The sequence below is a fragment of the Lampetra fluviatilis genome, chromosome 55, assembly GCF_964198595.1.
Source record: "Lampetra fluviatilis chromosome 55, kcLamFluv1.1, whole genome shotgun sequence".
In the NCBI taxonomy this organism is placed as follows: domain Eukaryota; kingdom Metazoa; phylum Chordata; class Hyperoartia; order Petromyzontiformes; family Petromyzontidae; genus Lampetra; species Lampetra fluviatilis.
Window position 1 is genome coordinate 8,733,469 of NC_136329.1, and position 22,941 is coordinate 8,756,409.

General features: G+C 52.6%; 1 protein-coding gene across 3 annotated transcripts; it reads left to right on the forward strand.

Annotated features, from left to right (window-relative positions):
• The first annotated feature begins 995 nt into the window (after positions 1-995).
• On the forward strand, positions 996-22,786 carry DNAJB13 (DnaJ heat shock protein family (Hsp40) member B13). 3 transcript variants are annotated; one of them, XM_078879904.1, is made up of 8 exons: positions 996-1,268; positions 5,842-5,945; positions 7,657-7,809; positions 11,560-11,711; positions 13,580-13,693; positions 15,631-15,744; positions 19,328-19,437; positions 20,778-22,786. In XM_078879904.1, the coding sequence occupies exons 1-8, from the start codon at positions 1,201-1,203 to the stop codon at positions 20,935-20,937; spliced, it is 975 nt and encodes a 324-aa protein (XP_078736030.1). In that variant the 5' UTR covers positions 996-1,200; the 3' UTR covers positions 20,938-22,786. The 3 variants fall into 3 exon arrangements, with proteins under 3 accessions (XP_078736030.1, XP_078736031.1, XP_078736032.1); XM_078879905.1 differs by having other exon boundaries at positions 19,361-19,437; XM_078879906.1 differs by having other exon boundaries at positions 13,580-13,636.
• Positions 22,787-22,941: the final 155 nt, after the last annotated feature.

A 22,941-nucleotide genomic window follows, 5' to 3' on the forward strand; every position in this document is an offset into this window, starting at 1 on the left:
AACAATGACTTTGTCCCACCTCTGCTTACCACCACCACCATCGTCATCAACATCATCACGTGGACATTTATAGCGGCAATATAATCTAAGTTTATAGAGATGCGCGTTTCTAAATGTGGAGGGGAAAACCCGCAGGACCCTGAGGAATAATCCACGCGGCCACGGAGAGAGACACGCAAACTCCAAATCTACAGCAGCAGGCGTCAGGGTCTGGATCGAACCCACGACCTCCTGCACACCAGGCGAGGTAGTCAACATCTCCTAGCCACCGTGATGATGATGATAGAGACACGCAAACTCCAAATCTACAGCAGCAGGCCTCGTCAGGGTCGGGATGGAACCCACGACCTCCTGCACACCAGGCGAAGTAGTCAACATCTCCTAGTCATCGTGATGATGATGAGAGACACGCAAACTCCAAATCTACAGCAGCAGCAGCAGGCATCATCAGGGTCTGGATCGAACCCACGACCTCCTGTAGACCAGGCGAGGTAGTCAACATCTCCTAGCCACCATGATGATGATGAGAGAGACGCAGACTCCAAATCTACATCAACCAACGTCACTTCCTTCTACATTAGAAGCTTTCGTGACTGTTAGGACCCATAATCTTGGTTCTTTCGGTAAAGTCACGTTGGTAAAAAAAAATAATGATGTTGATTGATTGTGTTGCAATCGAAACTTCGTGATATTTATTTTATCATTTTATTTTTTCTCTTTAAGTTTCTTTACCTACTTGACTTTAAAGAGAAATTTTTTTTATAAAAAAATAAAAATCACGACGTTTCGATTGCAACACAAGCAATCGTCATCAGGTGTGACAACCGCAGCAAGAAAATATTTGTTTTAAAATATTTGTTTAAAAATTTTCTTCACCAACGTGACTTTACCGAAAGAACCAAGAGCAACGTCACTTCCTGTTTACCCGTTGCTAGGGCGAGGGGAGGGGCGCGCGCTCGCGCGCGCTCTGGAGTCGCCATGGCAACCGAGTCGGAAGTGACGTAGCCCCCCGCGCTCGTGTTGTTTTCTGTTGTTGCGCGCGAGAGATCCCTCCGCCGAGTGAAGTCGGCGGTTCGCGACGGAGCGAGCGACACGGAGGAACTATTTTTTTTTTTACAAAAATCGTCATAATCTCAACAGATTTTTTGTTTTTTTTAAACAAATTTATTTAAAAAAAAAATCTCCTTCGAAGTCTTCTCGATGGGGCCCGACTTCTACGCGGCGCTCGGCCTCGCGAGGAACGCCACGGACGCGGACGTGAAGAAAGCGTGAGTGGGTGGTTGTCGTTGGCAACCCACGTGGGTGACAGCATGTGTAGTGTAGTAGTGTATAGTGTAGTGTATAGTGTAGTGGAGTAGTGTATTGTATAGTGTAGTGTATAGTGTAGTGTATAGTGTAGTGTATAGTGTAGTGTATAGTGTAGTGTATAGTGTAGTAGTTTATAGTGTAGTAGTGTATAGTGTAGTAGTTTATAGTGTAGTAGTTTATAGTGTAGTGTATTATAGTGTAGTGTATATTGTAGTGTATAGTAGTGTAGGAGTGTATAGTAGTGTAGAGTGTAGTGTGTAGTGTCGTGTGTAGTGTATAGTGTAGTGTATAGTAGTATATAGTGTAGTAGTGTGGTGTATAGTGTAGTAGTGTATAGTAGTGTAGTGTGTAGTGTATAGTATATAATTGTGATTGTGTCACTTTGTAGGATGAACTTTGAGATGTCTAAGGGTCATGGGGTGATCGATAGGGTCTGAAGTTGTCTGTGCTAAGGTGGGGCACTGATCAGGGCTTGATATTGTCGCTACGATGCACCACCAACACCGTCTCGGTTGTTGTTGTTGTTGTGTGTTGTTGTTGTGTTTGGTTGAATCGTGATTTGAAGATTTCGTCTTCAGGTGATGACGGGAGCTCTCGTGTTGCGCCTGAAACGTCGTGATTCGATTTATACCTACCAGACTTTAGCGAAAGAACCATAGAGTATAGCATATATACACACACACAATATACACACAATATACACACACAATATACACACACAATATGCACACAATATACACACACACACAATATATACACACAATATACACACTATATATACACACTATATACACACACTATATACACACAATATACACACAATATATACACACTATATACACATAATAAATACACACACAATATACACACACTATATACACACAATATACACACAATATACACACAATATACACACACAATATATACACACAATATACACACACAATACACACACTCAATATATACACAAAACACAATATATACACATACAATATACACACTATACACACAATACACACACAATACACATACAATACACACACAATACACACACAATGCACACACATAATATGCACACACAATATACACACACAATATACACAATATACAGACACACAATACACACACTATACACACACTATACACACACTATACACACTACACACACTACACACAATATACAAACACACACTACACACAATACACACACTATACACACACTACACACAATATACAAACACACACTACACACAATACACACACAATATACACACACAATACACACACTATACACACACACTACACACACTACACACACACACTACACACACACACCACACACACTACACACACACTACACACACACTACACACACCACACACACCACACACACCATACAACAAACACCACATACACCACACACACCACACAGAACACACACTACACACACACACCACACACAACACACACCACACACAACACAATACTCACAATACACACACCACACACACACCACACACAACACACACCACACACACCACACACACCACACACACACCACACACACAATACACACCACACACACAATACACACCACACACACAACACACACACAATACACACACCACACACACACCACACACACACCACGCACACCACACAGAACACACACTACACACACACACCACACACACACACAACACACAACACAATACTCACAATACACACACCACACACACACCACACACACCACACACACACCACACACACAATACACACCACACACACACCACACACACTACACACACAACACACACACAATACACACACCACACACACACCACACACACCCTACACACACACCACACACACAATACACACACACCACACACACAATACACACAAACAAACACACGATAGAGTACAAACTCTAGGCAGGTTAAACAAATGCAACTAAACTATGTTTTTATCTTAGCAGGCAAAGCTCACTTGAGATCTTGTGATCTGCAATGAATGTACCCACGTACCATGCCCCCCCTCCCTCCTTTTGCATATTAATTTGTTTTAAATGCGTCTTTAAAGCTATAATAATAAGTTCATCTTCTTGGTTCTTTCGGTAAAGTCACGTAGAAGGGAAGTAATAAAATAATAAAAATAAAACATAATAAAGAATAACTTTATTATATTATTTTATTATGTAATAAAGTTTATTTTATTATTTTATTATTTCCATTAAACATAATAAAATATTTTATTATGTTCTATTTTTATTATTTTATTATGTCCCTTCTACGTGACTTTACCGAAAGAACCAAGAAGATGAATCCCTGCAGTCACGAAAGCTTTAAATCGAAATTTATAATAAGTTTTAGAGAATTAAATGGGGGGGGGGGTCACAAGACATCTGGACCACCGCCGGCGTGTCCCGTTGCTAGGCGACGCTGGCGCGCCCCGTTGCTAGGCGACGCTGGCGCGCCCCGTTGCTAGGCGACGCTGGCGCGAGTGTTGGGTGCTGTTGCTGATTCAGGGTCGGGTTCAGTCTCGTTCGTAATCGTGGGTGGGTTGAGGTGGTGATGAGTGAGCGAGTTGGTGAAAGTTGATTTTGTTTAGACAGCTGAGATTGTATGTTAAGCAGAGAGACCCAGTGTAGAGTCTCATCTGCAAGAGTGGGTGGGTGGGTGGGTGAGTGAGTTAGTGGGTGAGTGGGTGAATGGGTGGGTGGGTGAGTGGATGGGTGAGTGGGTGAATGGGTGGGTGGGTGGGTGAGTGGATGGGTGGGTGAGTGAGTGAGTGGGTGGGTGAGTGGGTGGGTGAGTGGGTGGGTGTCTGAGTGGGTGAGTGGGTGGGTGGGTGAGTGGGTGGGTGAGTGGGTGGGTGGGTGAGTGGGTGAGTGGGTGAGTGGGTGGGTGGGTGAGTGGGTGGGTGAGTGGGTGGGTGAGTGGGTGAGTGGGTGGGTGAGTGGGTGAGTGGGTGGGTGGGTGAGTGGGTGAGTGGGTGGGTGGGTGAGTGAGTGGGTGGGTGAGTGAATGGGTGATTGGGTGGGTGAGTGGGTGGGTGAGTGGGTGGGTGGGTGAGTGGGTGGGTGGGTGGGTTGGTGAGTGGGTGGGTGAATGGGTGGGTGTCTGAGTGGATGAGTGGGTGAGTGAGTGGGTGGGTGAGTGAGTGAGTGGGTGGGTGAGTGGGTGAGTGGGTGGGTGGGTGGGTGAGTGGGTGGGTGGGTGGGTGAGTGGGTGAGTGGGTGGGTGGGTGGGTGAGTGGGTGAGTGGGTGGGTGGGTGGGTGGGTGAGTGGGTGGGTGGTTGAGTGGGTGGGTGAGTGGGTGGGTGAGTGGGTGGATGGGTGGGTGAGTGATTGGGTGGGTGAGTGGGTGGGTGAGTGAGTGGATGGGTGGGTGAGTGATTGGGTGGGTGAAGTGGGTGGGTGAGTGGGTGGGTGAGTGGGTGAGTGGGTGGGTGAGTGGGCGAATGGGTGAGTTGGTGGGTGAGTGGGTGAGTGGGTGAGTGGGTGGGTGAGTGGGCGAGTGGGTGAATGGGTGAGTGGGTGGGTGGGTGGGTGAGTGAGTGGGTGGGTGAATGGGTGAGTGGGTGGGTGAGTGAGTGGGTGGGTGATTGGGTGAGTGAGTGGGTGATTGGGTGAATGGGTGAGTGGATGGGTGAGTGGGTGAGTGAGTGAGTGTGTGATGGAGTGAGTGGGTGAGTGGGTGGGTGAATGAGTGGGTGAATGAGTGGGTGAGTGAGTGGGTGAGTGAGTGGGTGAGTTGATGGGTGGGTGAGTGATTGGGTGGGTGAAGTGGGTGAGTGGGTGAAGTGAGTGAGTGAGTGGGTGGGTGAGTGAGTTAGTGGGTGAATGGGTGAGTGGGTGGGTGAGTGTGTCAACGCCTAAGTACGTGGGTGAGTGAGATGGGGGCTGAGTGGGTCATTGGTTGAGCGAGATTGTGAAATGAGAGAGAGAGACGGTTCAAGTTGATTTTGTTTAATCAGCTGAGATTTAACTCACAAGACCACAACGAGTCGGATTTGCAAGCGAGTGACAGCGAATATTTGCACCGGTCCTGGGCCTCCCCTAGGTCCACTCAGCCTTAAACGAGTACCTGGTTCTTCACGCCGATTTCAGCACTGGGAAAGCAAAGGCAGCCAGGTGTGGCGCTGGTCACACTGCCATCCATAGTCGAGACATCTGTTGGGGTCTCGAAGGGCCCTGATTATTGCTTGGCACGGGAGGCTGCCAAAGATTTACAAACGTAGTGAGATTTGGCTATGAGGTGGTAATCAAAATATACTCTTTGGTTCTTTCGGTAAAACCACGTGTCCCTTTGGATTGCTCTCTCATGGTGCTAATAGTGTCACTGTGTGTGTGTCACTGTGTGTGTGTGTCACTGTGTGTGTGTGTCACTGTGTGTGTGTGTCACTGTGTGTGTCACTGTGTGTGTGTGTCACTGTGTGTGTGTGTATTACTGTGTGTGTGTGTGTCACTATGTGTGTATCTCACTGTGTGTGTGTGTCACTGTGTGTGTGTGTCACTGTGTGTCCCCCAGGTATCGGCGCTTGGCCCTGAAGTTACACCCCAACAAGTGCAGCGATGTGGGGGCAGCGGAGACCCTGCTGCTCGTATCGGAGGCTTACGACGTCCTCAGCAACGGTGCGTGTGTGTGTCACTGTGTGTGTCACTGTGTGTGTGTCACTGTGCGTGTGTTACTGTGTGTGTCACTGTGTGTGTGTCACAGTAATCCCCTCCCTTCTCTACGCTTGCGAAACGTGGACCCCCCTAATGGAACATCTTAGCCGGTTAGAAACATTTAGGCTGGCCTGCCTACGATCCATCCTGGGTTTAACCTGCAGGCTGGATTGTGTGAGGAGCTCACAAATCCTTGAAAGATCTGGGCAAATTCTCATCGGTGAGCTCCTCTGGCAGGCAAGGCTGCGTTGGCTGGGTCATGTAGCCCACATGCCCAGCCACCGCATGGCTAAACAACTTTTTTTCGGCCGGATCGAGGGGGCTAAACGGGCGTGGCACGGGCTAGAGAAGAGATGGAGTGATGTGGTACAGGAGGACATGGAGCTGAGTGGACTTTCCGATGACTGGTACCAGCGGTGTCAAGATGGGCCTCTGTGGAGGAGGCTCGTGAAGGACGCTACTGGGCAGTTGGAAGCAGTCGCCCTCCAACAACAACGGAGGGCGGAGGAGCGACGCTCACAACAACGAGCGGAGCACGATAGCTGTATCGCTTGATAAATAAAATAAAAATCACGACGTTTCAGAGGCAACACACGCTTCCGTCTTCAGGTGGAACCGTCACAGCACGATAGCTGTATCAAGTGAGAGAAATTCCAAGAAACAGTATTTGTATCAGGAGCGGTTTCTTCATTAGGGCGATTGGGCGACGCACCACCAATGTCATTCAACCACAGAGTCACGCTAGCCGTCACTGTCAGCCTCTGGATCTAGTCCAATCAGCGTCATGTCACGTTCTGTGGAGTACCGCCTCTTTTTGGGCGATTTCACTACGGCTGAGAATCGCCCCGAGTAGCCCCAAAGACTTACATTCAAAGATGTTTTTTTTCGAACGGGGGCGCTGCAATGCATTCTCTATGGCTTCCGGAAGGGCATGCACTAACGTGCTTACGTCATCATACGTAAGCACGTTTCATCCAACAATATAATTTATCGCCACCTAGTGGAATCTTTAATAAAAAAAACTTGAGTGGTTTGTTTTAATAGTGAGTATATAAACAAACAATATGTATTGTAAGAGTCACTTTATTTTTCATTAATATTAAAGAAGGGAAGTTGCCTTTACATGCTTAAGCTGTTAATTTATTCATTGCATGGGTGGACCTTATCCTTATCAATCATCCAGACATTTGCCCCCCCTGAGAGATTTTGCAGGAGCCGCCACTGATTTGTATATATACTGGTTGAGGGTGGGAGGAGCCAAGGTAGGCCCTGAATATTATTTTTGTGAGGTTCGGTGCGGCTGAAGCACGCTGCTAGGAATGAGCCTTTGTTGTGTAAACTAGGTGCGCATGATGTAAAGGTGCGAGTTAAAGGGACTGAGCCTTTTGTTATGTAGAGATGATGCGGCTGAAATCACTGCCAGGAAATGAGTCTTTGTTGTGTAGAATGGTTGACTGAGCCTATTGTTATGTAGAGGTGGTGCGGCTGAAATCGCTGCCAGGAAATGAGTCTTTGTTGTGTAGAATGGTTGACTGAGCCTATTATTTTTATTTTACTTTTAATAATTTTAATTTTCTACCTACGTGACTTTACCGAAACAACCTAACAATACGAATCCTTGCAGTCACGAAAGCTTCAAATCTAGATTATACACGGGGCGCCTTTGTGTTTGCAGCGCAGCGAAGAGCCGTCTACGACCAGTTTGGCCCCGAGGGTTTGCGTGACGGGGCCCCGCTGGAGCACGGCGCGTGGACGGAGGCGTACGCCTTCCACGGGGACTCGCGCAGGACCTTCCGAGAGTTCTTCGGCGGAGACAACCCCTTCTCCGGTGAGCCCGCGCCAACCACGCACGCACGTGTGTACGTGTGTGTGTGTGTGTGTGGGTACGCGGTCCAGACCTCCCCAGAAACCCTGGCTGACAGAGGAGGTGTTCAGGTTAATTGAGAAAAAGCGACAGGCCCACTCTCATCGCCTACAGCATCCCACGTCAGAGAATGAGGAGGTTTACCGCAGCCTTCGCTCGGAGGTTCGGAGAGCCGTAAGGCGCTGTAAGGATGGGTGGTGGTCGCGGGTTGCTGAGGAGATGGAGTCTGCCTCAGTGGCCCGCGATCACAAATCACTATTTAACTCCATCAAAAAAGTAACCTGCAGCGCCACACCTATTACCATCATTAGAGGAAAAAACGGTGATCCAATCTCCGACCCCCAGGAACAGGTTTGCAGATTTGCTGAGCATTTCTGTGAGGTCCTGGGGGAGGGAAAATCTCTCAGCCAGGAAAACATCATGGCACAAAGTGGGGATAACCCTGCTGAGGCTGCGGTGCCTCAAATATTGGAAGAGGTCACCCCCTGTGAGTGGCTGGCTGAGGTACCAGCTGTTGAGGAAGTACTGAGGGCGATCCGGAGTCTGAGACCAGGGAAGGCACCGGGCAGAGATGATCTCCCAAGCGAAATGCTGAGGGAGGGTGGCGTTTGTGCACAGACTGCCCTATATGACATCATAACAACAGTCTGGACCACTGGACGGGTTCCGCAGGACTGGAAGGATGCCCTGGTGGTCCCCCTCTTTAAGAAGGGGGACCGTACCGACTGTAACAACTACAGGGGCATCTCACTCCTCAGTGTGCCGGGTAAGGTCCTGGCAAGGATTATTCAACATCGCCTTGCTAGGCACGCTGAGGAGAGGCTTGCGGAGCCCCAATGCGGTTTCAGGAAAGGGCGGTCCTGCACAGATGCCATATTTTCTGTCCGTCTGCTACAGCAGAGGTGTAGGGAATTCCAAAAAGACCTACATCTCTGCTTTATTGACCTGGTCAAGGCCTATGATACCATCAGTAGGACTGGGCTCTGGGTTGTTCTTCGTGCTTTCGGAGTCCCTGACCCTCTGCTCACGATCATTAAGGACCTTCATGATGGTGAGCGGGCCCGGGTAAAACTACGTGGCCGGGAGTCGGAGCCTTTCCCTGTACACCTTGGGGTGCGACAGGGATGTCCTCTGGCCCCCACATTATTTAACATCTATTTCGACTGCGTAGTTCGTGAAGCCTTCAATAGCTGTACCGGGGGAATTACCATTTGGTACAGATATAATGGGAGGCTGATCGACGCCCGGGTGCGATCAAGGGATGGCTCCCTATTGGTCAACCACGTTATGTATGCCGATGATTTGGTAATAGCTGCTCATTCAGAAGAGGAGTTGGAGACGCTGCTGCTGAGACTGGAGCATGCCACTAAGAGGTGGGGCCTTACCATCAGCCCCACCAAAACTAAGCACCTGCCTGGGTATTTTGTACCATCGGGCACTCCACCCCCACAACTCCCAATCGGTGATGGGGCAGTTGTGGAGAGAGTGGAGAGTTTCCCATACCTGGGCAGTGTGCTTATGACCGGCTCCAGTTTATCAGCAGAGGTCTCACTCCGAATCAGTCGAGCGGCAATATCTTTTCATCGGTTGCGTAACGCTGTGTGGAAGCTACCTGGTCTGTCGCTCCGCACGAAGCTTCAGGTCTTCTCGGCCACGGTCATTCCCTCCCTTCTCTACACTTGCGAAACGTGGACCCCCCTAGTGGAGCATCTTCGCCGGTTGGAAACATTTAGGCTGGCCTGCCTACGATCCATCCTGGGTTTAACCAGGCTGGATTGTGTGAGGAGCTCACAAGTCCTTGAAAGATCTGGGCAAAGTCCCATCAGTGAGCTCCTCCGGCGGGCAAGGCTGCGTTGGCTGGGTCATGTAGCCCGCATGCCCAGCCACCGCATGCCTAAACAGCTGTTGTTCGGCCGGATCGAGGGGGCTAAACGGGCGTGGCACGGGCTAGAGAAGAGATGGAGTGATGTGGTACAGGAGGACGTGGAGCTGAGTGGACTTGCCGATGACTGGTACCAGCGGTGTCAAGATCGGCCTCAGTGGAGGAGGCTCGTGAAGGACGCTACTGGGCAGTTGGAGGCAGTCGCCCTTCAACAACAACGGAGGGCGGAGGAGCGACGCTCACAACAACGAGCGGAGCGCCGGGTGGCTAAAGCACAGCAAGTTGGCACAGTAGGGGGCACAGGTGGTGCATCAGCCAGTCATCTCGGTCATCTCAATCAGTCGACCCGTGGTACCTGGGTCTGCCCCGTGACCTCCTGCCAGCGGGCGTTCGACACTTCACGTGGCCTCAGGGTGCACATGGCCTGGCACAAGCGTCGTGGTGACGTCACCGCCACTTAGTGGCGAATGGCGGTTGTTGTTGTTGTTGTACGTGTACACGCACGTGCGTACGTACACACGTACGCACGTGTGTGTACGTGCGTGCGCATGCGTACGTACACACACGTACGCGTGTGTACGTACGTGTGCATGTGTATATACGTGTGTGTGCGTGCGCACGCGTACGTACGTACACACGTACGCGTGCGTGTGTGTGTACGTACGTGCGGATGCGTACGTACTGCGTGTGTACGTATGTACGTGCGCACACGCATACGTGTGCATGCGTACGTGCGCGTTTGTGTACATTCGTATGTACGTACTGGCATTCGTATGTACGTACTGGCATATGTACGTGCGGGTGTGTGTACGTTTGTACGCACGCGTATGCGTGTGTACGTTTGCGTGCGTGTGTGTGGAAATACGAACGTACGCATGTGTACGTTCGTATGTACGTACTGGCGTACGTGTGTGTGTGTACGTACATATGTACGTACACACACACACACACGGTGGAGCGGCGGTCGCTCCGTACGTGGGGAGAGACGATGGGGGCTGCCTGCCACGCAGCAGCGGATTTGCGATGATGACGACGATAACGACGATGACGACGACGATGATGACGGTGATGATGATAACGACAATGGTGATAACGGTGACGATGATGACGATGACAATGGAGATGATGATGACGGTGATGATGATGACGACGATGATGACGCTGACAGCGGTGATGATGATGACGGTGATGATGATGACGATGGTGACGATGACGATGATGACAACGGTGATGATGACGATGTCACTGTCGCCGTGAGTCAGAGCTCTTTGTGGAGGAGGAGGGGGGGACCCCGTGGCGAGGGCGTCACGGCGCGTCGGGGCGGCGCGAGGACCCTGCGGTGGTGCGATGATGACGACGATGATGATGACGACGACGACGATGATGATGACGACGATGACAACGGTGACGATGGTGATGATGATGACGATGACGATGACAACGGTGACGATGGTGATGATGATGACGACGATGACGATGACGATGACAACGGTGACGATGGTGATGACGATGACGATGATGACGATGACGATGACGATGACAACGGTGACGATGGTGATGACGATGACGATGGTGATGATGATGACGACGATGATGATGATGATGACGACGATGATGATGATGATGACAACGGTGACGATGATGATGACGATGACGATGATGACGATGACGATGACAACGGTGACGATGGTGATGATGACGACGATGATGATGATGACGACGATGACAACGGTGACGATAGTGATGATGATGACGATGATGACGATGACGATGATGGTGACGACGATGATGATGATGACGGTGATGATGATGTTTCCGTGGTCGCGAGGCAGAGCTCTTTGCGGAGGGGGAGGGGGGGACCCCGTGGCGAGGTCGTCACGGCGCGTCGGGGCGGCGCGAGGACCCGGCGGTGGTGCGCGACCTGCCGCTCTCCCTGGAGGAGCTGCACCACGGCTGCACCAAGAAGATGAAGATCTCCCGCAGGGCACGTGGCCACCACCAACACCACCACCACCACCACCAACACCACCACCAACACCACCACCGTACCACCACCAACACCAACACCACCAACACCACCACGACTACCACCGCCATCACCACCACCATCACCGCCACCAACGTACCGCCACCACTACCACCGTACCGCCACCACCACCACCGCCACTACCACCACCTCCACCACCGCCACTACCACCACCGCCAACACCACCACCTCCACCACCGCCACTACCACCACCATCACCACCGTACCGTCACCACCACCACCGCCACTACCACCACCTCCACCACCGCCACTACCACCACCGCCAACACCACCACCTCCACCACCGCCACTACCACCACCATCACCACCGTACCGTCACCACCACCACCGCCACTACCACCACCTCCACCACCGCCACTACCACCACCGCCAACACCACCACCTCCACCACCGCCACTACCACCACCATCACCACCGTACCGTCACCACCACCACCGCCGCACCGTCACCACCACCACCGTACCGCCACCACCGTACAGCCACCACGATCGCATCACCACCACCACCACCACCACAAATTGCACCACCAGCACAGTGATAGTGGTGATAACTCTGGTGGTGATGATGAGGGGAGCGGTGGTGCAGCGGTTAGCGCTACGCTGCGCTACGAACCTGGCGACCCGAGTTCGATTCCCGCTCATGGCCAACACCACCGGCGATGATTATCTGAACCGGTCCTGGGCCTCCCCTAGGTCGACTCAACCTCAAATGAGTAACTGGTCTGCTGTGTAAACATCGCCACTGGGGAGACAAAGGCGGCCGGGCGTGGTGCTGGCCACCCACCCCCCCGTGTGCCGTTCCGGCCTTCACAGGTGCTGCTCGCTAACAGCACTTGCCCCTACAGTCTGTTGAGGCTACACGGGGGATCTTTGTCTTTGGCGATGACGACGAGGAGGAGGTTGACATCTTCTTGGTTCTTTCGGTAAAGTCACGTAGAAGGGAAATAATAAAATTATAAAAATAAAACATTTAATAAAATACAATTCTCACGACGTTTCGGCCACAACGCAAGCAGCCGTCCTCAGGTGAAGAACAGGTCTGTCGGTAAAGTCACGTAGAAGGGAAATAATAAAATTATAAAAATAAAACATAATAAAATACAATTCTCTCGACGTTTCGGCCACAACGCAAGCAGCCGTCCTCAGGTGAAAACCAGGTCTGTCGAGAAGACAGAGTCTGAATGAAACACCACCAGGCTTGGAGCGTCTATTTAAGCTGCTGGGTTGGAGGGGGAAGAGCGCCTTGACAAAAGAATTTGCATATCAAGAGGAAATTCTTTTGTCAAGGCGCTCTTCCCCCTCCAACCCAGCAGCTTAAATAGACGCTCTAAACTTGGTGGTGCCCATTCAGACGCCGTCTTTCCGACAGACCTGTTCTTCGCCTGAGGACGGCCGCTTGCGTTGTGGCCGAAACGTCGTGAGAATTGTATTTTATTATGTTTTATTTTTATTATTTAATTACTTCCATTCTACGTGACCACTTTACCGAAAGAACCAAGAAGATGAATCCCCGCAGTCACGAAAGCTTTACATCGGAATTTTATTGTTGAATTTTTATTATTTTATTATTTCCCATCTACGCGACTTTACCGAAAGAACCAAGAAGATGAATCCCCGCAGTCACGACAGCTTTAAATCGGAATTTTATTGTGTTGAATTTTTATTATTTCATTACTTCCATTCTACGTGACTTTACCGAAAGAACCAAGAAGATGAGTCCCTGCTGCAGTCACGAAAGAAGCTTTATGAAACGGAGGTTGACGTTGACGTCGTGGTCGTCGGCCCGTGCCGCCGCTCGCCGTGCAGGTGATGAACGAGGACGGACACACGTCCAGCATCCGCGACAAGATCCTGAGCATCGCGGTGAGGCCCGGCTGGAGGCCGGGCACACGCATCACCTTCCCCAGGGAAGGCGACCAGGTAGCAGCCCACAGGCCCCCCCACCAGCCCCCCCACCAGCCCCCCCCACCAGCCCCCCCCACCAGCCCCCCCCAGCCCCCCCCCCCCCAGCCCCCCCACCAGCCCCCCCACCAGCCCCCCCACCAGCCCCCCCACCAGCCCCCCCCCCAGCCCCCACCAGCCCCCCCACCAGCCCCCCCACCAGCCCCCCCACCAGCCCCCCCCCCACCAGCCCCCCCACCAGCCCCCCCACCAGCCCCCCCCCCAGCCCCCCCCCCAGCCCCCCCACCAGCCCCCCCACCAGCCCCCCCCCAGCCCCCCCACCAGCCCCCCCACCAGCCCCCCCACCAGCCCCACCAGCCCCCCCACCAGCCCCCCCACCAGCCCCCACCAGCCCCCCCACCAGCCCCCCCACCAGCCCCCCCAGCCCAGTGATGATGACGATGCGTGTGATGACGATGTGTGTGATGGCGACGTTGTATGTGATGATGATGATGACGTTGATGACGGTGTGTATGTGACGATGACGTTGCGTGTGACGATGATGGCGGTGCGTGTGATGATGGCGGTGTGACGATGATGACGGTGCATGTGATGACGATGATGACGATGGTGACGTTGCGTGTGATGACGATGATGACGATGGCGGTGTGACGATGACGACGGTGTGTGTGATGATGAAGTTGCGTGTGATGATGACGTTGCGTGTGATGATGATGATGACGGTGTGTGTGATGATTGTGATGACGATGACGACGGTGTGTGACGATGACGACGGTGTGTGTGATGATTGTGATGACGATGACGACGGTGTGTGACGATGACGACGGTGTGTGTGTGATGATGATGATGATGATGTGTGTGATGATTGTGATGACGATGACGACGGTGTGTGACGATGACGACGGTGTGTGTGATGATTGTGATGATGACGGTGTGTGTGATGATTGTGATGACGATGACGACGGTGTGTGACGATGACGACGGTGTGTGTGTGATGATGATGTGTGTGATGATTGTGATGACGATGACGACGGTGTGTGACGATGACGACGGTGTGTGTGATGATTGTGATGATGACGGTGTGTGTGATGATTGTGATGATGACGGTGTGTGTGATGATTGTGATGACGATGACGACGGTGTGTGTGTGATGATTGTGATGACGATGACGGTGTGTGTGTGATGACGATGACGACGGTGTGTGCGTGTGATGATTGTGATGACGACGACGGTGTGTGTGTGTGATGATTGTGATGACGATGACGGTGTGTGCGTGTGATGACGATGACGACGGTGTGTGTGTGTGTGATGATTGTGACGATGACGACGATGTGTGTGTGTGATGATTGTGATGACGATGACGGTGTGTGCGTGTGATGATTGTGATGACGATGACGGTGTGTGTGTGTGATGATTGTGATGACGATGACGACGGTGTGTGCGTGTGATGATTGTGATGACGACGACGGTGTGTGCGTGTGATGATTGTGATGACGATGACGGTGTGTGTGTGATGACGATGACGACGGTGTGTGCGTGTGATGATTGTGATGACGACGACGGTGTGTGTGTGATGATTGTGATGATGACGGTGTGTGCGTGTGATGATTGTGACGATGACGACGGTGTGTGTGTGTGTGATGATTGTGACGATGACGACGACGGTGTGTGTGTGATGATTGTGATGATGACGGTGTGTGCGTGTGATGATTGTGACGATGACGACGGTGTGTGTGTGTGTGATGATTGTGACGATGACGACGACGGTGTGTGTGTGATGATTGTGATGATGACGGTGTGTGCGTGTGATGATTGTGACGATGACGACGGTGTGTGTGTGTGTGATGATTGTGACGATGACGACGACGGTGTGTGTGTGATGATTGTGATGATGACGGTGTGTGCGTGTGATGATTGTGATGATGACGGTGTGCGTGTGATGCTGCTGCCGCCAGGGCCCCAACAACATTCCGGCCGACATCATCTTCGTGGTCAAGGAGAAGCCGCATTCGCGCTTCCAGCGCCATGGCGACAACCTCGTGCAGAGCGTGCGCATCCCTCTCAGCAAGGTGCGTGGCCGGCCTGAGCACCACCTGGTCTGGTGGGCGTCTCTCTCATCATCATCATCATCACGGTGGCTAGGAGATGTTGACTACCTCGCCTGGTGTGCAGGAGGTCGTGGGTTCCATCACGACCCTGACGACGCCTGCTGCTGTAGATTTGGAGTTTGCGTCTCTCTCTCATCATCATCAAGGTGGCTAGGAGATGTTGACTACCTCGCCTGGTACACAGGAGGTCGTGGGTTCCATCCCGACCCTGACGACGCCTGCTGCTGCTGTAGATTTGGAGTTTGTGTGTCTCTCTCTCTCATCATCACGGTGGCTAGGAGATGTTGACTACCTCGCCTGGTACGCAGGAGGTCTGTGTTTCTCTCTCATCATCATCAAGGTGGCTAGATGTTGACTACCTCGCCTGGTCTACAGGAGGTCATGGGTTCCATCACGACCCTGACGATGCCTGCTGCTGCTGTAGATTTGGAGTCTGCGTGTGTCTCATCATCATCATCATTTAAGGGCGGGGGGTCTCTATCTGTGTCTGTGTGTAGGTGTGTTAAAGGGGGTCTGTGTCTCTGTGTGTGTGTGTGGCAGTGTGCATGCTCTGTGTGTGTGTGTGACGGTGTGCATGCTCTGACTGTGTGTGTGTGACGGTGTGCATGCTCTGACTGTGTGTGTGTGTGTGTGACGGTGTGCACGCTCTGACTGTGTGTGTGTGTGGCGGTGTGCAGGCTCTGACTGTGTGTAGGTGTGTTAAAGGGGGTCTCTGTGTGTGTGTTGTGTGTTAAAGGGGGTCTCTGTGTGTGTGTGTTGTGTGTTAAAGGGGGTCTCTGTGTGTGTGTGTTGTGTGTTAAAGGGGGTCTCTGTGTGTGTGTGTTGTGTGTTAAAGGGGGTCTCTGTGTGTGTGTGTGTGTTGTGTGTTAAAGGGGGTCTCTGACTGTGTGTGTGTGTTAAAGGGGGTCTCTGTGTGTGTGTGTTGTGTGTTAAAGGGGGTATCTGTGTGTGTGTGTGTTGTGTGTTAAAGGGGGTCTCTGTGTGTGTGTGTTGTGTGTTAAAGGGGGTCTCTGACTGTGTGTGTGTGTTGTGTGTTAAAGGGGGTCTCTGTGTGTGTGTGGCGGTGTGTTAAAGGGGGTCTCTGTGTGTGTGTGGCGGTGTGTTAAAGGGGGTCTCTGTGTGTGTGTGTTGTGTGTTAAAGGGGGTATCTGTGTGTGTGTGTGTTGTGTGTTAAAGGGGGTCTCTGTGTGTGTGTGTTGTGTGTTAAAGGGGGTCTCTGACTGTGTGTGTGTGTTGTGTGTTAAAGGGGGTCTCTGTGTGTGTGTGGCGGTGTGTTAAAGGGGGTCTCTGTGTGTGTGTGTTGTGTGTTAAAGGGGGTCTCTGTGTGTGTGTGTTGTGTGTTAAAGGGGGTCTCTGTGTGTGTGTGTGTTGTGTGTTAAAGGGGGTCTCTGTGTGTGTGTTGTGTGTTAAAGGGGGTCTCTGACTGTGTGTGTGTGTTAAAGGGGGTCTCTGTGTGTGTGTGTTGTGTGTTAAAGGGGGTCTCTGTGTGTGTGTGTTGTGTGTTAAAGGGGGTCTCTGTGTGTGTGTGTGTTGTGTGTTAAAGGGGGTCTCTGTGTGTGTGTGTTGTGTGTTAAAGGGGGTCTCTGACTGTGTGTGTGTGTTGTGTGTTAAAGGGGGTCTCTGTGTGTGTGTGGCGGTGTGTTAAAGGGGGTCTCTGTGTGTGTGTGGCGGTGTGTTAAAGGGGGTCTCTGTGTGTGTGTGTTGTGTGTTAAAGGGGGTATCTGTGTGTGTGTGTTGTGTGTTAAAGGGGGTCTCTGTGTGTGTGTGTTGTGTGTTAAAGGGGGTCTCTGTGTGTGTGTGTTGTGTGTTAAAGGGGGTCTCTGACTGTGTGTGTGTGTTGTGTGTTAAAGGGGGTCTCTGTGTGTGTGTGGCGGTGTGTTAAAGGGGGTCTCTGTGTGTGTGTGTTGTGTGTTAAAGGGGGTCTCTGTGTGTGTGTGTTGTGTGTTAAAGGGGGTCTCTGTGTGTGTGTGTGTTGTGTGTTAAAGGGGGTCTCTGTGTGTGTGTTGTGTGTTAAAGGGGGTCTCTGACTGTGTGTGTGTGTTAAAGGGGGTCTCTGTGTGTGTGTGTTGTGTGTTAAAGGGGGTCTCTGTGTGTGTGTGTGTGTTGTGTGTTAAAGGGGGTCTCTGTGTGTGTGTGGCGGTGTGTTAAAGGGGGTCTCTGTGTGTGTGTGTGTTGTGTGTTAAAGGGGGTCTCTGTGTGTGTGTGTTAAAGGGGGTCTCTGACTGTGTGTGTGTGTGGCGGTGTGCAGGCTCTGTATGTGTGTGTGTTGTGTGTTAAAGGGGGTCTCTGTGTGTGTGTGTTGTGTGTTAAAGGGGGTCTCTGACTGTGTGTGTGTGTGGCGGTGTGCAGGCTCTGTGTGTGTGTGTGTTGTGTGTTAAAGGGGGTCTCTGACTGTGTGTGTGTGGCGGTGTGCAGTCTCTGTATGTGTGTGTGTTGTGTGTTAAAGGGGGGCTCTGTGTGTGTGTGTTGTGTGTTAAAGGGGGTCTCTGACTGTGTGTGTGTGTGGCGGTGTGCAGTCTCTGTATGTGTGTGTGTTGTGTGTTAAAGGGGGGCTCTGTGTGTGTGTGTGGTGTGTTAAAGGGGGTCTCTGTGTGTGTGGCGGTGTGCAGTCTCTGTGTGTGTGTGTGTGGTGTGTTAAAGGGGGTCTCTGACTGTGTGTGTGGCGGTGTGCAGTCTCTGTATGTGTGTGGTGTGTTAAAGGGGGGCTCTGTGTGTGTGTGTGTTGTGTGTTAAAGGGGGTATCTGACTGTGTGTGTGTGGCGGTGTGCAGGCTCTGACTGTGTGTGTGTGTGTTGTGTGTTAAAGGGGGTATCTGACTGTGTGTGTGTGTGGCGGAGTGCATGCTCTGACTGTGTGTGTGTGGCGGTGTGCAGGCTCTGACTGTGTGTGTGTGGCGGTGTGCATGCTCTGACTGTGTGTGTGTGTGTGTGGCGGTGTGCAGGCTCTGACTGTGTGTGTGTGTGTGGCGGTGTGCAGGCTCTGTGTGTGTTGTGTGTTAAAGGGGGTCTGTGTCTCTGTGTGTGGCGGTGTGCATGCTCTGACTGTGTGTGTGTGTGTGGCGGTGTGCAGGCTCTGACTGTGTGTGTGTGTGGCGGTGTGCATGCTCTGTGTGTGTGTGTGGCGGTGCGCAGGCTCTGACTGTGTGTGTGTGTGGCGGTGTGCATGCTCTGTGTGTGTGTGTGGCGGTGTGCAGGCTCTGACTGTGTGTGTGTGTGGCGGTGTGCAGGCTCTGACTGTGTGTGTGTGTGGCGGTGTGCATGCTCTGTGTGTGTGTGTGGCGGTGTGCAGGCTCTGACTGTGTGTGTGTGTGGCGGTGCGCAGGCTCTGACTGTGTGTGTGTGTGGCGGTGTGCATGCTCTGTGTGTGTGTGTGGCGGTGTGCAGGCTCTGACTGTGTGTGTGTGTGGCGGTGTGCAGGCTCTGACTGTGTGTGTGTGTGGCGGTGTGCAGGCTCTGACTGTGTGTGTGTGTGGCGGTGTGCATGCTCTGTGTGTGTGTGTGGCGGTGTGCATGCTCTGACTGTGTGTGTGTGTGGCGGTGTGCAGGCTCTGACTGTGTGTGTGTGTGGCGGTGTGCAGGCTCTGACGGGCTGCACGGTGGAGGTTGACACGCTGGATGGCCGGAAGATCAACGTGCCCATCAACGACATCGTCCAGTAAGGAAGCCACACACCCACACCACTCCCTCTCTCCCCGTGTGTCTCTCTCTGTCTCTCTCTCCCTGTGTCTCTGTGTGTGTCTGTCTGTCTCTCTCTGTGTGTCTGTCTCTCTCTCTCTCTCTGTGTCTCTGTGTGTGTCTGTCTCTCTGTGTCTCTCTCTCTGTGTGTCTCTCTCTCTCTCTGTGTGTCTCTCTGTCTCTCCGTGTCTCTCTCTTTGTCTGTGTCTCTCTCTCTCTGTATCTCTCTCTCTGTCTCACTCTCTCTCCGTGTCCCTCTGTGTGTATCTCCGTGTTTCTCCCGCTCTCCGTCTCCCTCTCTGTGTCTCTCTCTGTCACTCTCTCCGTGTCTCTCTGTCACTCTCTCCGTGTCTCTCTATCTCTCTCCCTGTGCGTCTCGGTATCTCCGCACGTCTGTGTGTGTGTGCGCGTCATTCGATGGTGCGGTGTGTAAACATCGCCACTAGGGAGACAAAGGCGGCCGGGCGTGGTGCTGGCCACCCACCCCCTCGTGTGCCGTTCCGGCCTTCATAGGTGCTCGCTAACAGCACTTGCCCCCTACAGTCTGTTACAGGCTATACGGGGGATCTTTGTCTTTGTGTCTCTCCGTACGTGTGTCCATGTGTGTGTCTCTCTGTCCGTGTCTTGATGTCTCTGTGGTGGTGTGTCTGTCTGTGTTGATGTCCCTGTGGTGATGGTGTCTCTGTCTGTGTGTCTGTCTTGATCTCCTTGTGGTGGTGATGGTGTGTCTGTGTGTGTGTCGCAGCCCCGCCTACACGAAGACGATCTCTGGCGAGGGCATGCCGCTGTGATGGTGGTGATGGTGGTGATGGTGTCTCTGTGTGTGTTGATGTCCCTGTGATGGTGGTGTCTGTGTTGATGTGATGATGGTGGTGATGGTGGTGATGGTGGTGATGGTGGTGGTGATGGTGGTGATGATGGTGGTGGTGATGGTGGTGATGGTGGTGATGGTGTCTCTGTGTGTGTGGATGTCGCTGTGATGATGGTGGTGTCTGTGTGTGTGGATGTCGCTGTGATGGTGGTGGTGGTGTCTCTGTCTGTGTGTGTTGATGTGATGATGGTGGTGATGGTGGTGGTGATGGTGTCTGTGTGTGTTGATGTGATGATGGTGGTGATGGTGTCTGTGTGTGGATCTCCCTGTGATGATGATGATGGTGGTGGTGATGGTGGTGATGGTGGTGTCTGTGTGTGTGTTGATGTGGTGATGGTGGTGGTGTCTGTCTGTGTGGATCTCCCTGTGATGATGGTAGTGATGGGGATGGTGTCTGTGTGTGTTGATGTGATGATGGTGGTGATGGTGTCTGTGTGTGTGTGTCGCAGCCCCGCCTACACGAAGACGATCCCCGGCGAGGGCATGCCGCTGTCGCTGGACCCCGCGCGTCGCGGCCTCCTCCTCCTCCACTTCGACGTCGTCTTCCCCCAGCGGCTCAGCGCCGCAGACAAGCTCCTTGTACAGCAGGCGCTGCCCACACACTGCTAGCACCACCACTAGCACCATCACCATCACCACCACACACTGCTAGCACCACCACCATCACCAGCACCACCACACACTGCTAGCACCACCACCACCACCAGCACCACCACACACTGCTAGCACCACCACTACCAACACCACTACACACTGATAGCACCACCACTAGCACCACCACTACACACTGCTAGCACCACCACTAGCACCACCACCATCACCAGCACCACCACACACTGCTAGCACCACCACCATCACCAGCACCACTACACACTGCTAGCACCACCACTAGCACCACCACCACACACTGATAGCACCACCACTACCAACACCACCACCAGCACCACCACACACTGCTAGCACCACCACTAGCACCACCACTACACACTGCTAGCACCACCACTAGCACCACCACCATCACCAGCACCACCAGCACCACCACCAACACCACCACCAGCACCACCACCAGCACCACACACTGCTAGCACCACCACTACCAACAGCACTACACACTGCTAGCACCACCACTACCAACACCACCACCACCACCATCACCAGCACCACACACTGCTAGCACCACCACTAACACCACCACTACACACTGCTAGCACCACCACTAGCACCACCACCACACACTGCTAGCACCACCACTACACACTGCTAGCACCACCACTAGCACCACCACTACACACTGCTAGCACCACCACTAGCACCACCACTACACACTGCTAGCACCACCACTAGCACCACCACTACACACTGCTAGCACCACCACTAGCACCACCACCACACACTGATAGCACCACCACTAGCACCACCACCACACACTGCTAGCACCACCACTAGCACCACCACCACACACTGCTAGCACCACCACTAGCACCACCACTACACACTGATAGCACCACCACTAACACCACCACCACACACTGCTAGCACCACCACTAACACCACCACTACACACTGCTAGCACCACCACTAGCACCACCACTACACACTGCTAGCACCACCACTAGCACCACCACCACACACTGCTAGCACCACCACTAGCACCACCACCACACACTGCTAGCACCACCACTAGCACCACCACTACACACTGCTAGCACCACCACTAGCACCACCACCACACACTGCTAGCACCACCACTAGCACCACCACTACACACTGCTAGCACCACCACTAGCACCACCACCACACACTGCTAGCACCACCACTAACACCACCACTACACACTGATAGCACCACCACTAACACCACCACCACACACTGCTAGCACCACCACTAACACCACCACCATCACCACCACCGTCGCTACCACCACCATTACCGTCACACGAGTAACTTGTGTCACACCAGCGGGGTGTACGGTCGCATGTGTGGAGGTGCGTGTGTGCATGTGTGTGTACATGTGTGTGTACATGTGTGTGTACATGTGTGTGTACATGTGTGTGTACATGTGTGTGTACATGTGTGTGTACATGTGTGTGTACATGTGTGTGTACATGCGTGTGTGCGTGTGTGCGTGTGTGCCATCGTGCAGTGCTGTAGTGGTTAGCGCCACGCTGCGCTACGAACCCGGCGACCCGAGTTCGATTCCCGCTCGCGGCCAACGCCGCTGACGATTATCTGAACCGGTCCCTGGGCCTCCCCTAGGTCGTCTCAGCCTCGAATGAGTGCCTGGTGTAGTAAGCATCGCCACTGGGGAGACAAAGGCGGCCGGGCGTGGTGCTGGCCACCCACCCCCCCGTGTGCCGTGCCGGCCTTCACAGGTGCTCGCTAACAGCACTTGCCCCTGCAGCCTGTCACAGGCTACACGGGGGATCTTTGTCTTTGTGTGTTCACAGGTGCTGCTACTCGCTAATTTGCGTTGTGGGGGGTCGTGGTGGGGGGGGGGGGCAGCATCTGAGTGATCGTGGTGTCGTGTTGTTGAACAAAGTCGTTCCTTCACCAAACAACTCCTTCCTGTACCACTCATTCCTTTACTAAGTAAACTCGTTGCTTTAACAAACT

Excerpts from the sequence above, each read along its gene's own strand:
- DNAJB13 (XM_078879904.1), top strand. The coding sequence starts at position 1,201 with ATGGGGCCCGACTTCTACGCGGCGCTCGGCCTCGCGAGGAACGCCACG. Across the intron at positions 11,712-13,579 it reads AGATGAAGATCTCCCGCAGG|GTGATGAACGAGGACGGACA; the intron begins GCACGTGGCCAC and ends CTCGCCGTGCAG. Across the intron at positions 19,438-20,777 it reads CCCATCAACGACATCGTCCA|CCCCGCCTACACGAAGACGA; the intron begins GTAAGGAAGCCA and ends TGTGTGTCGCAG.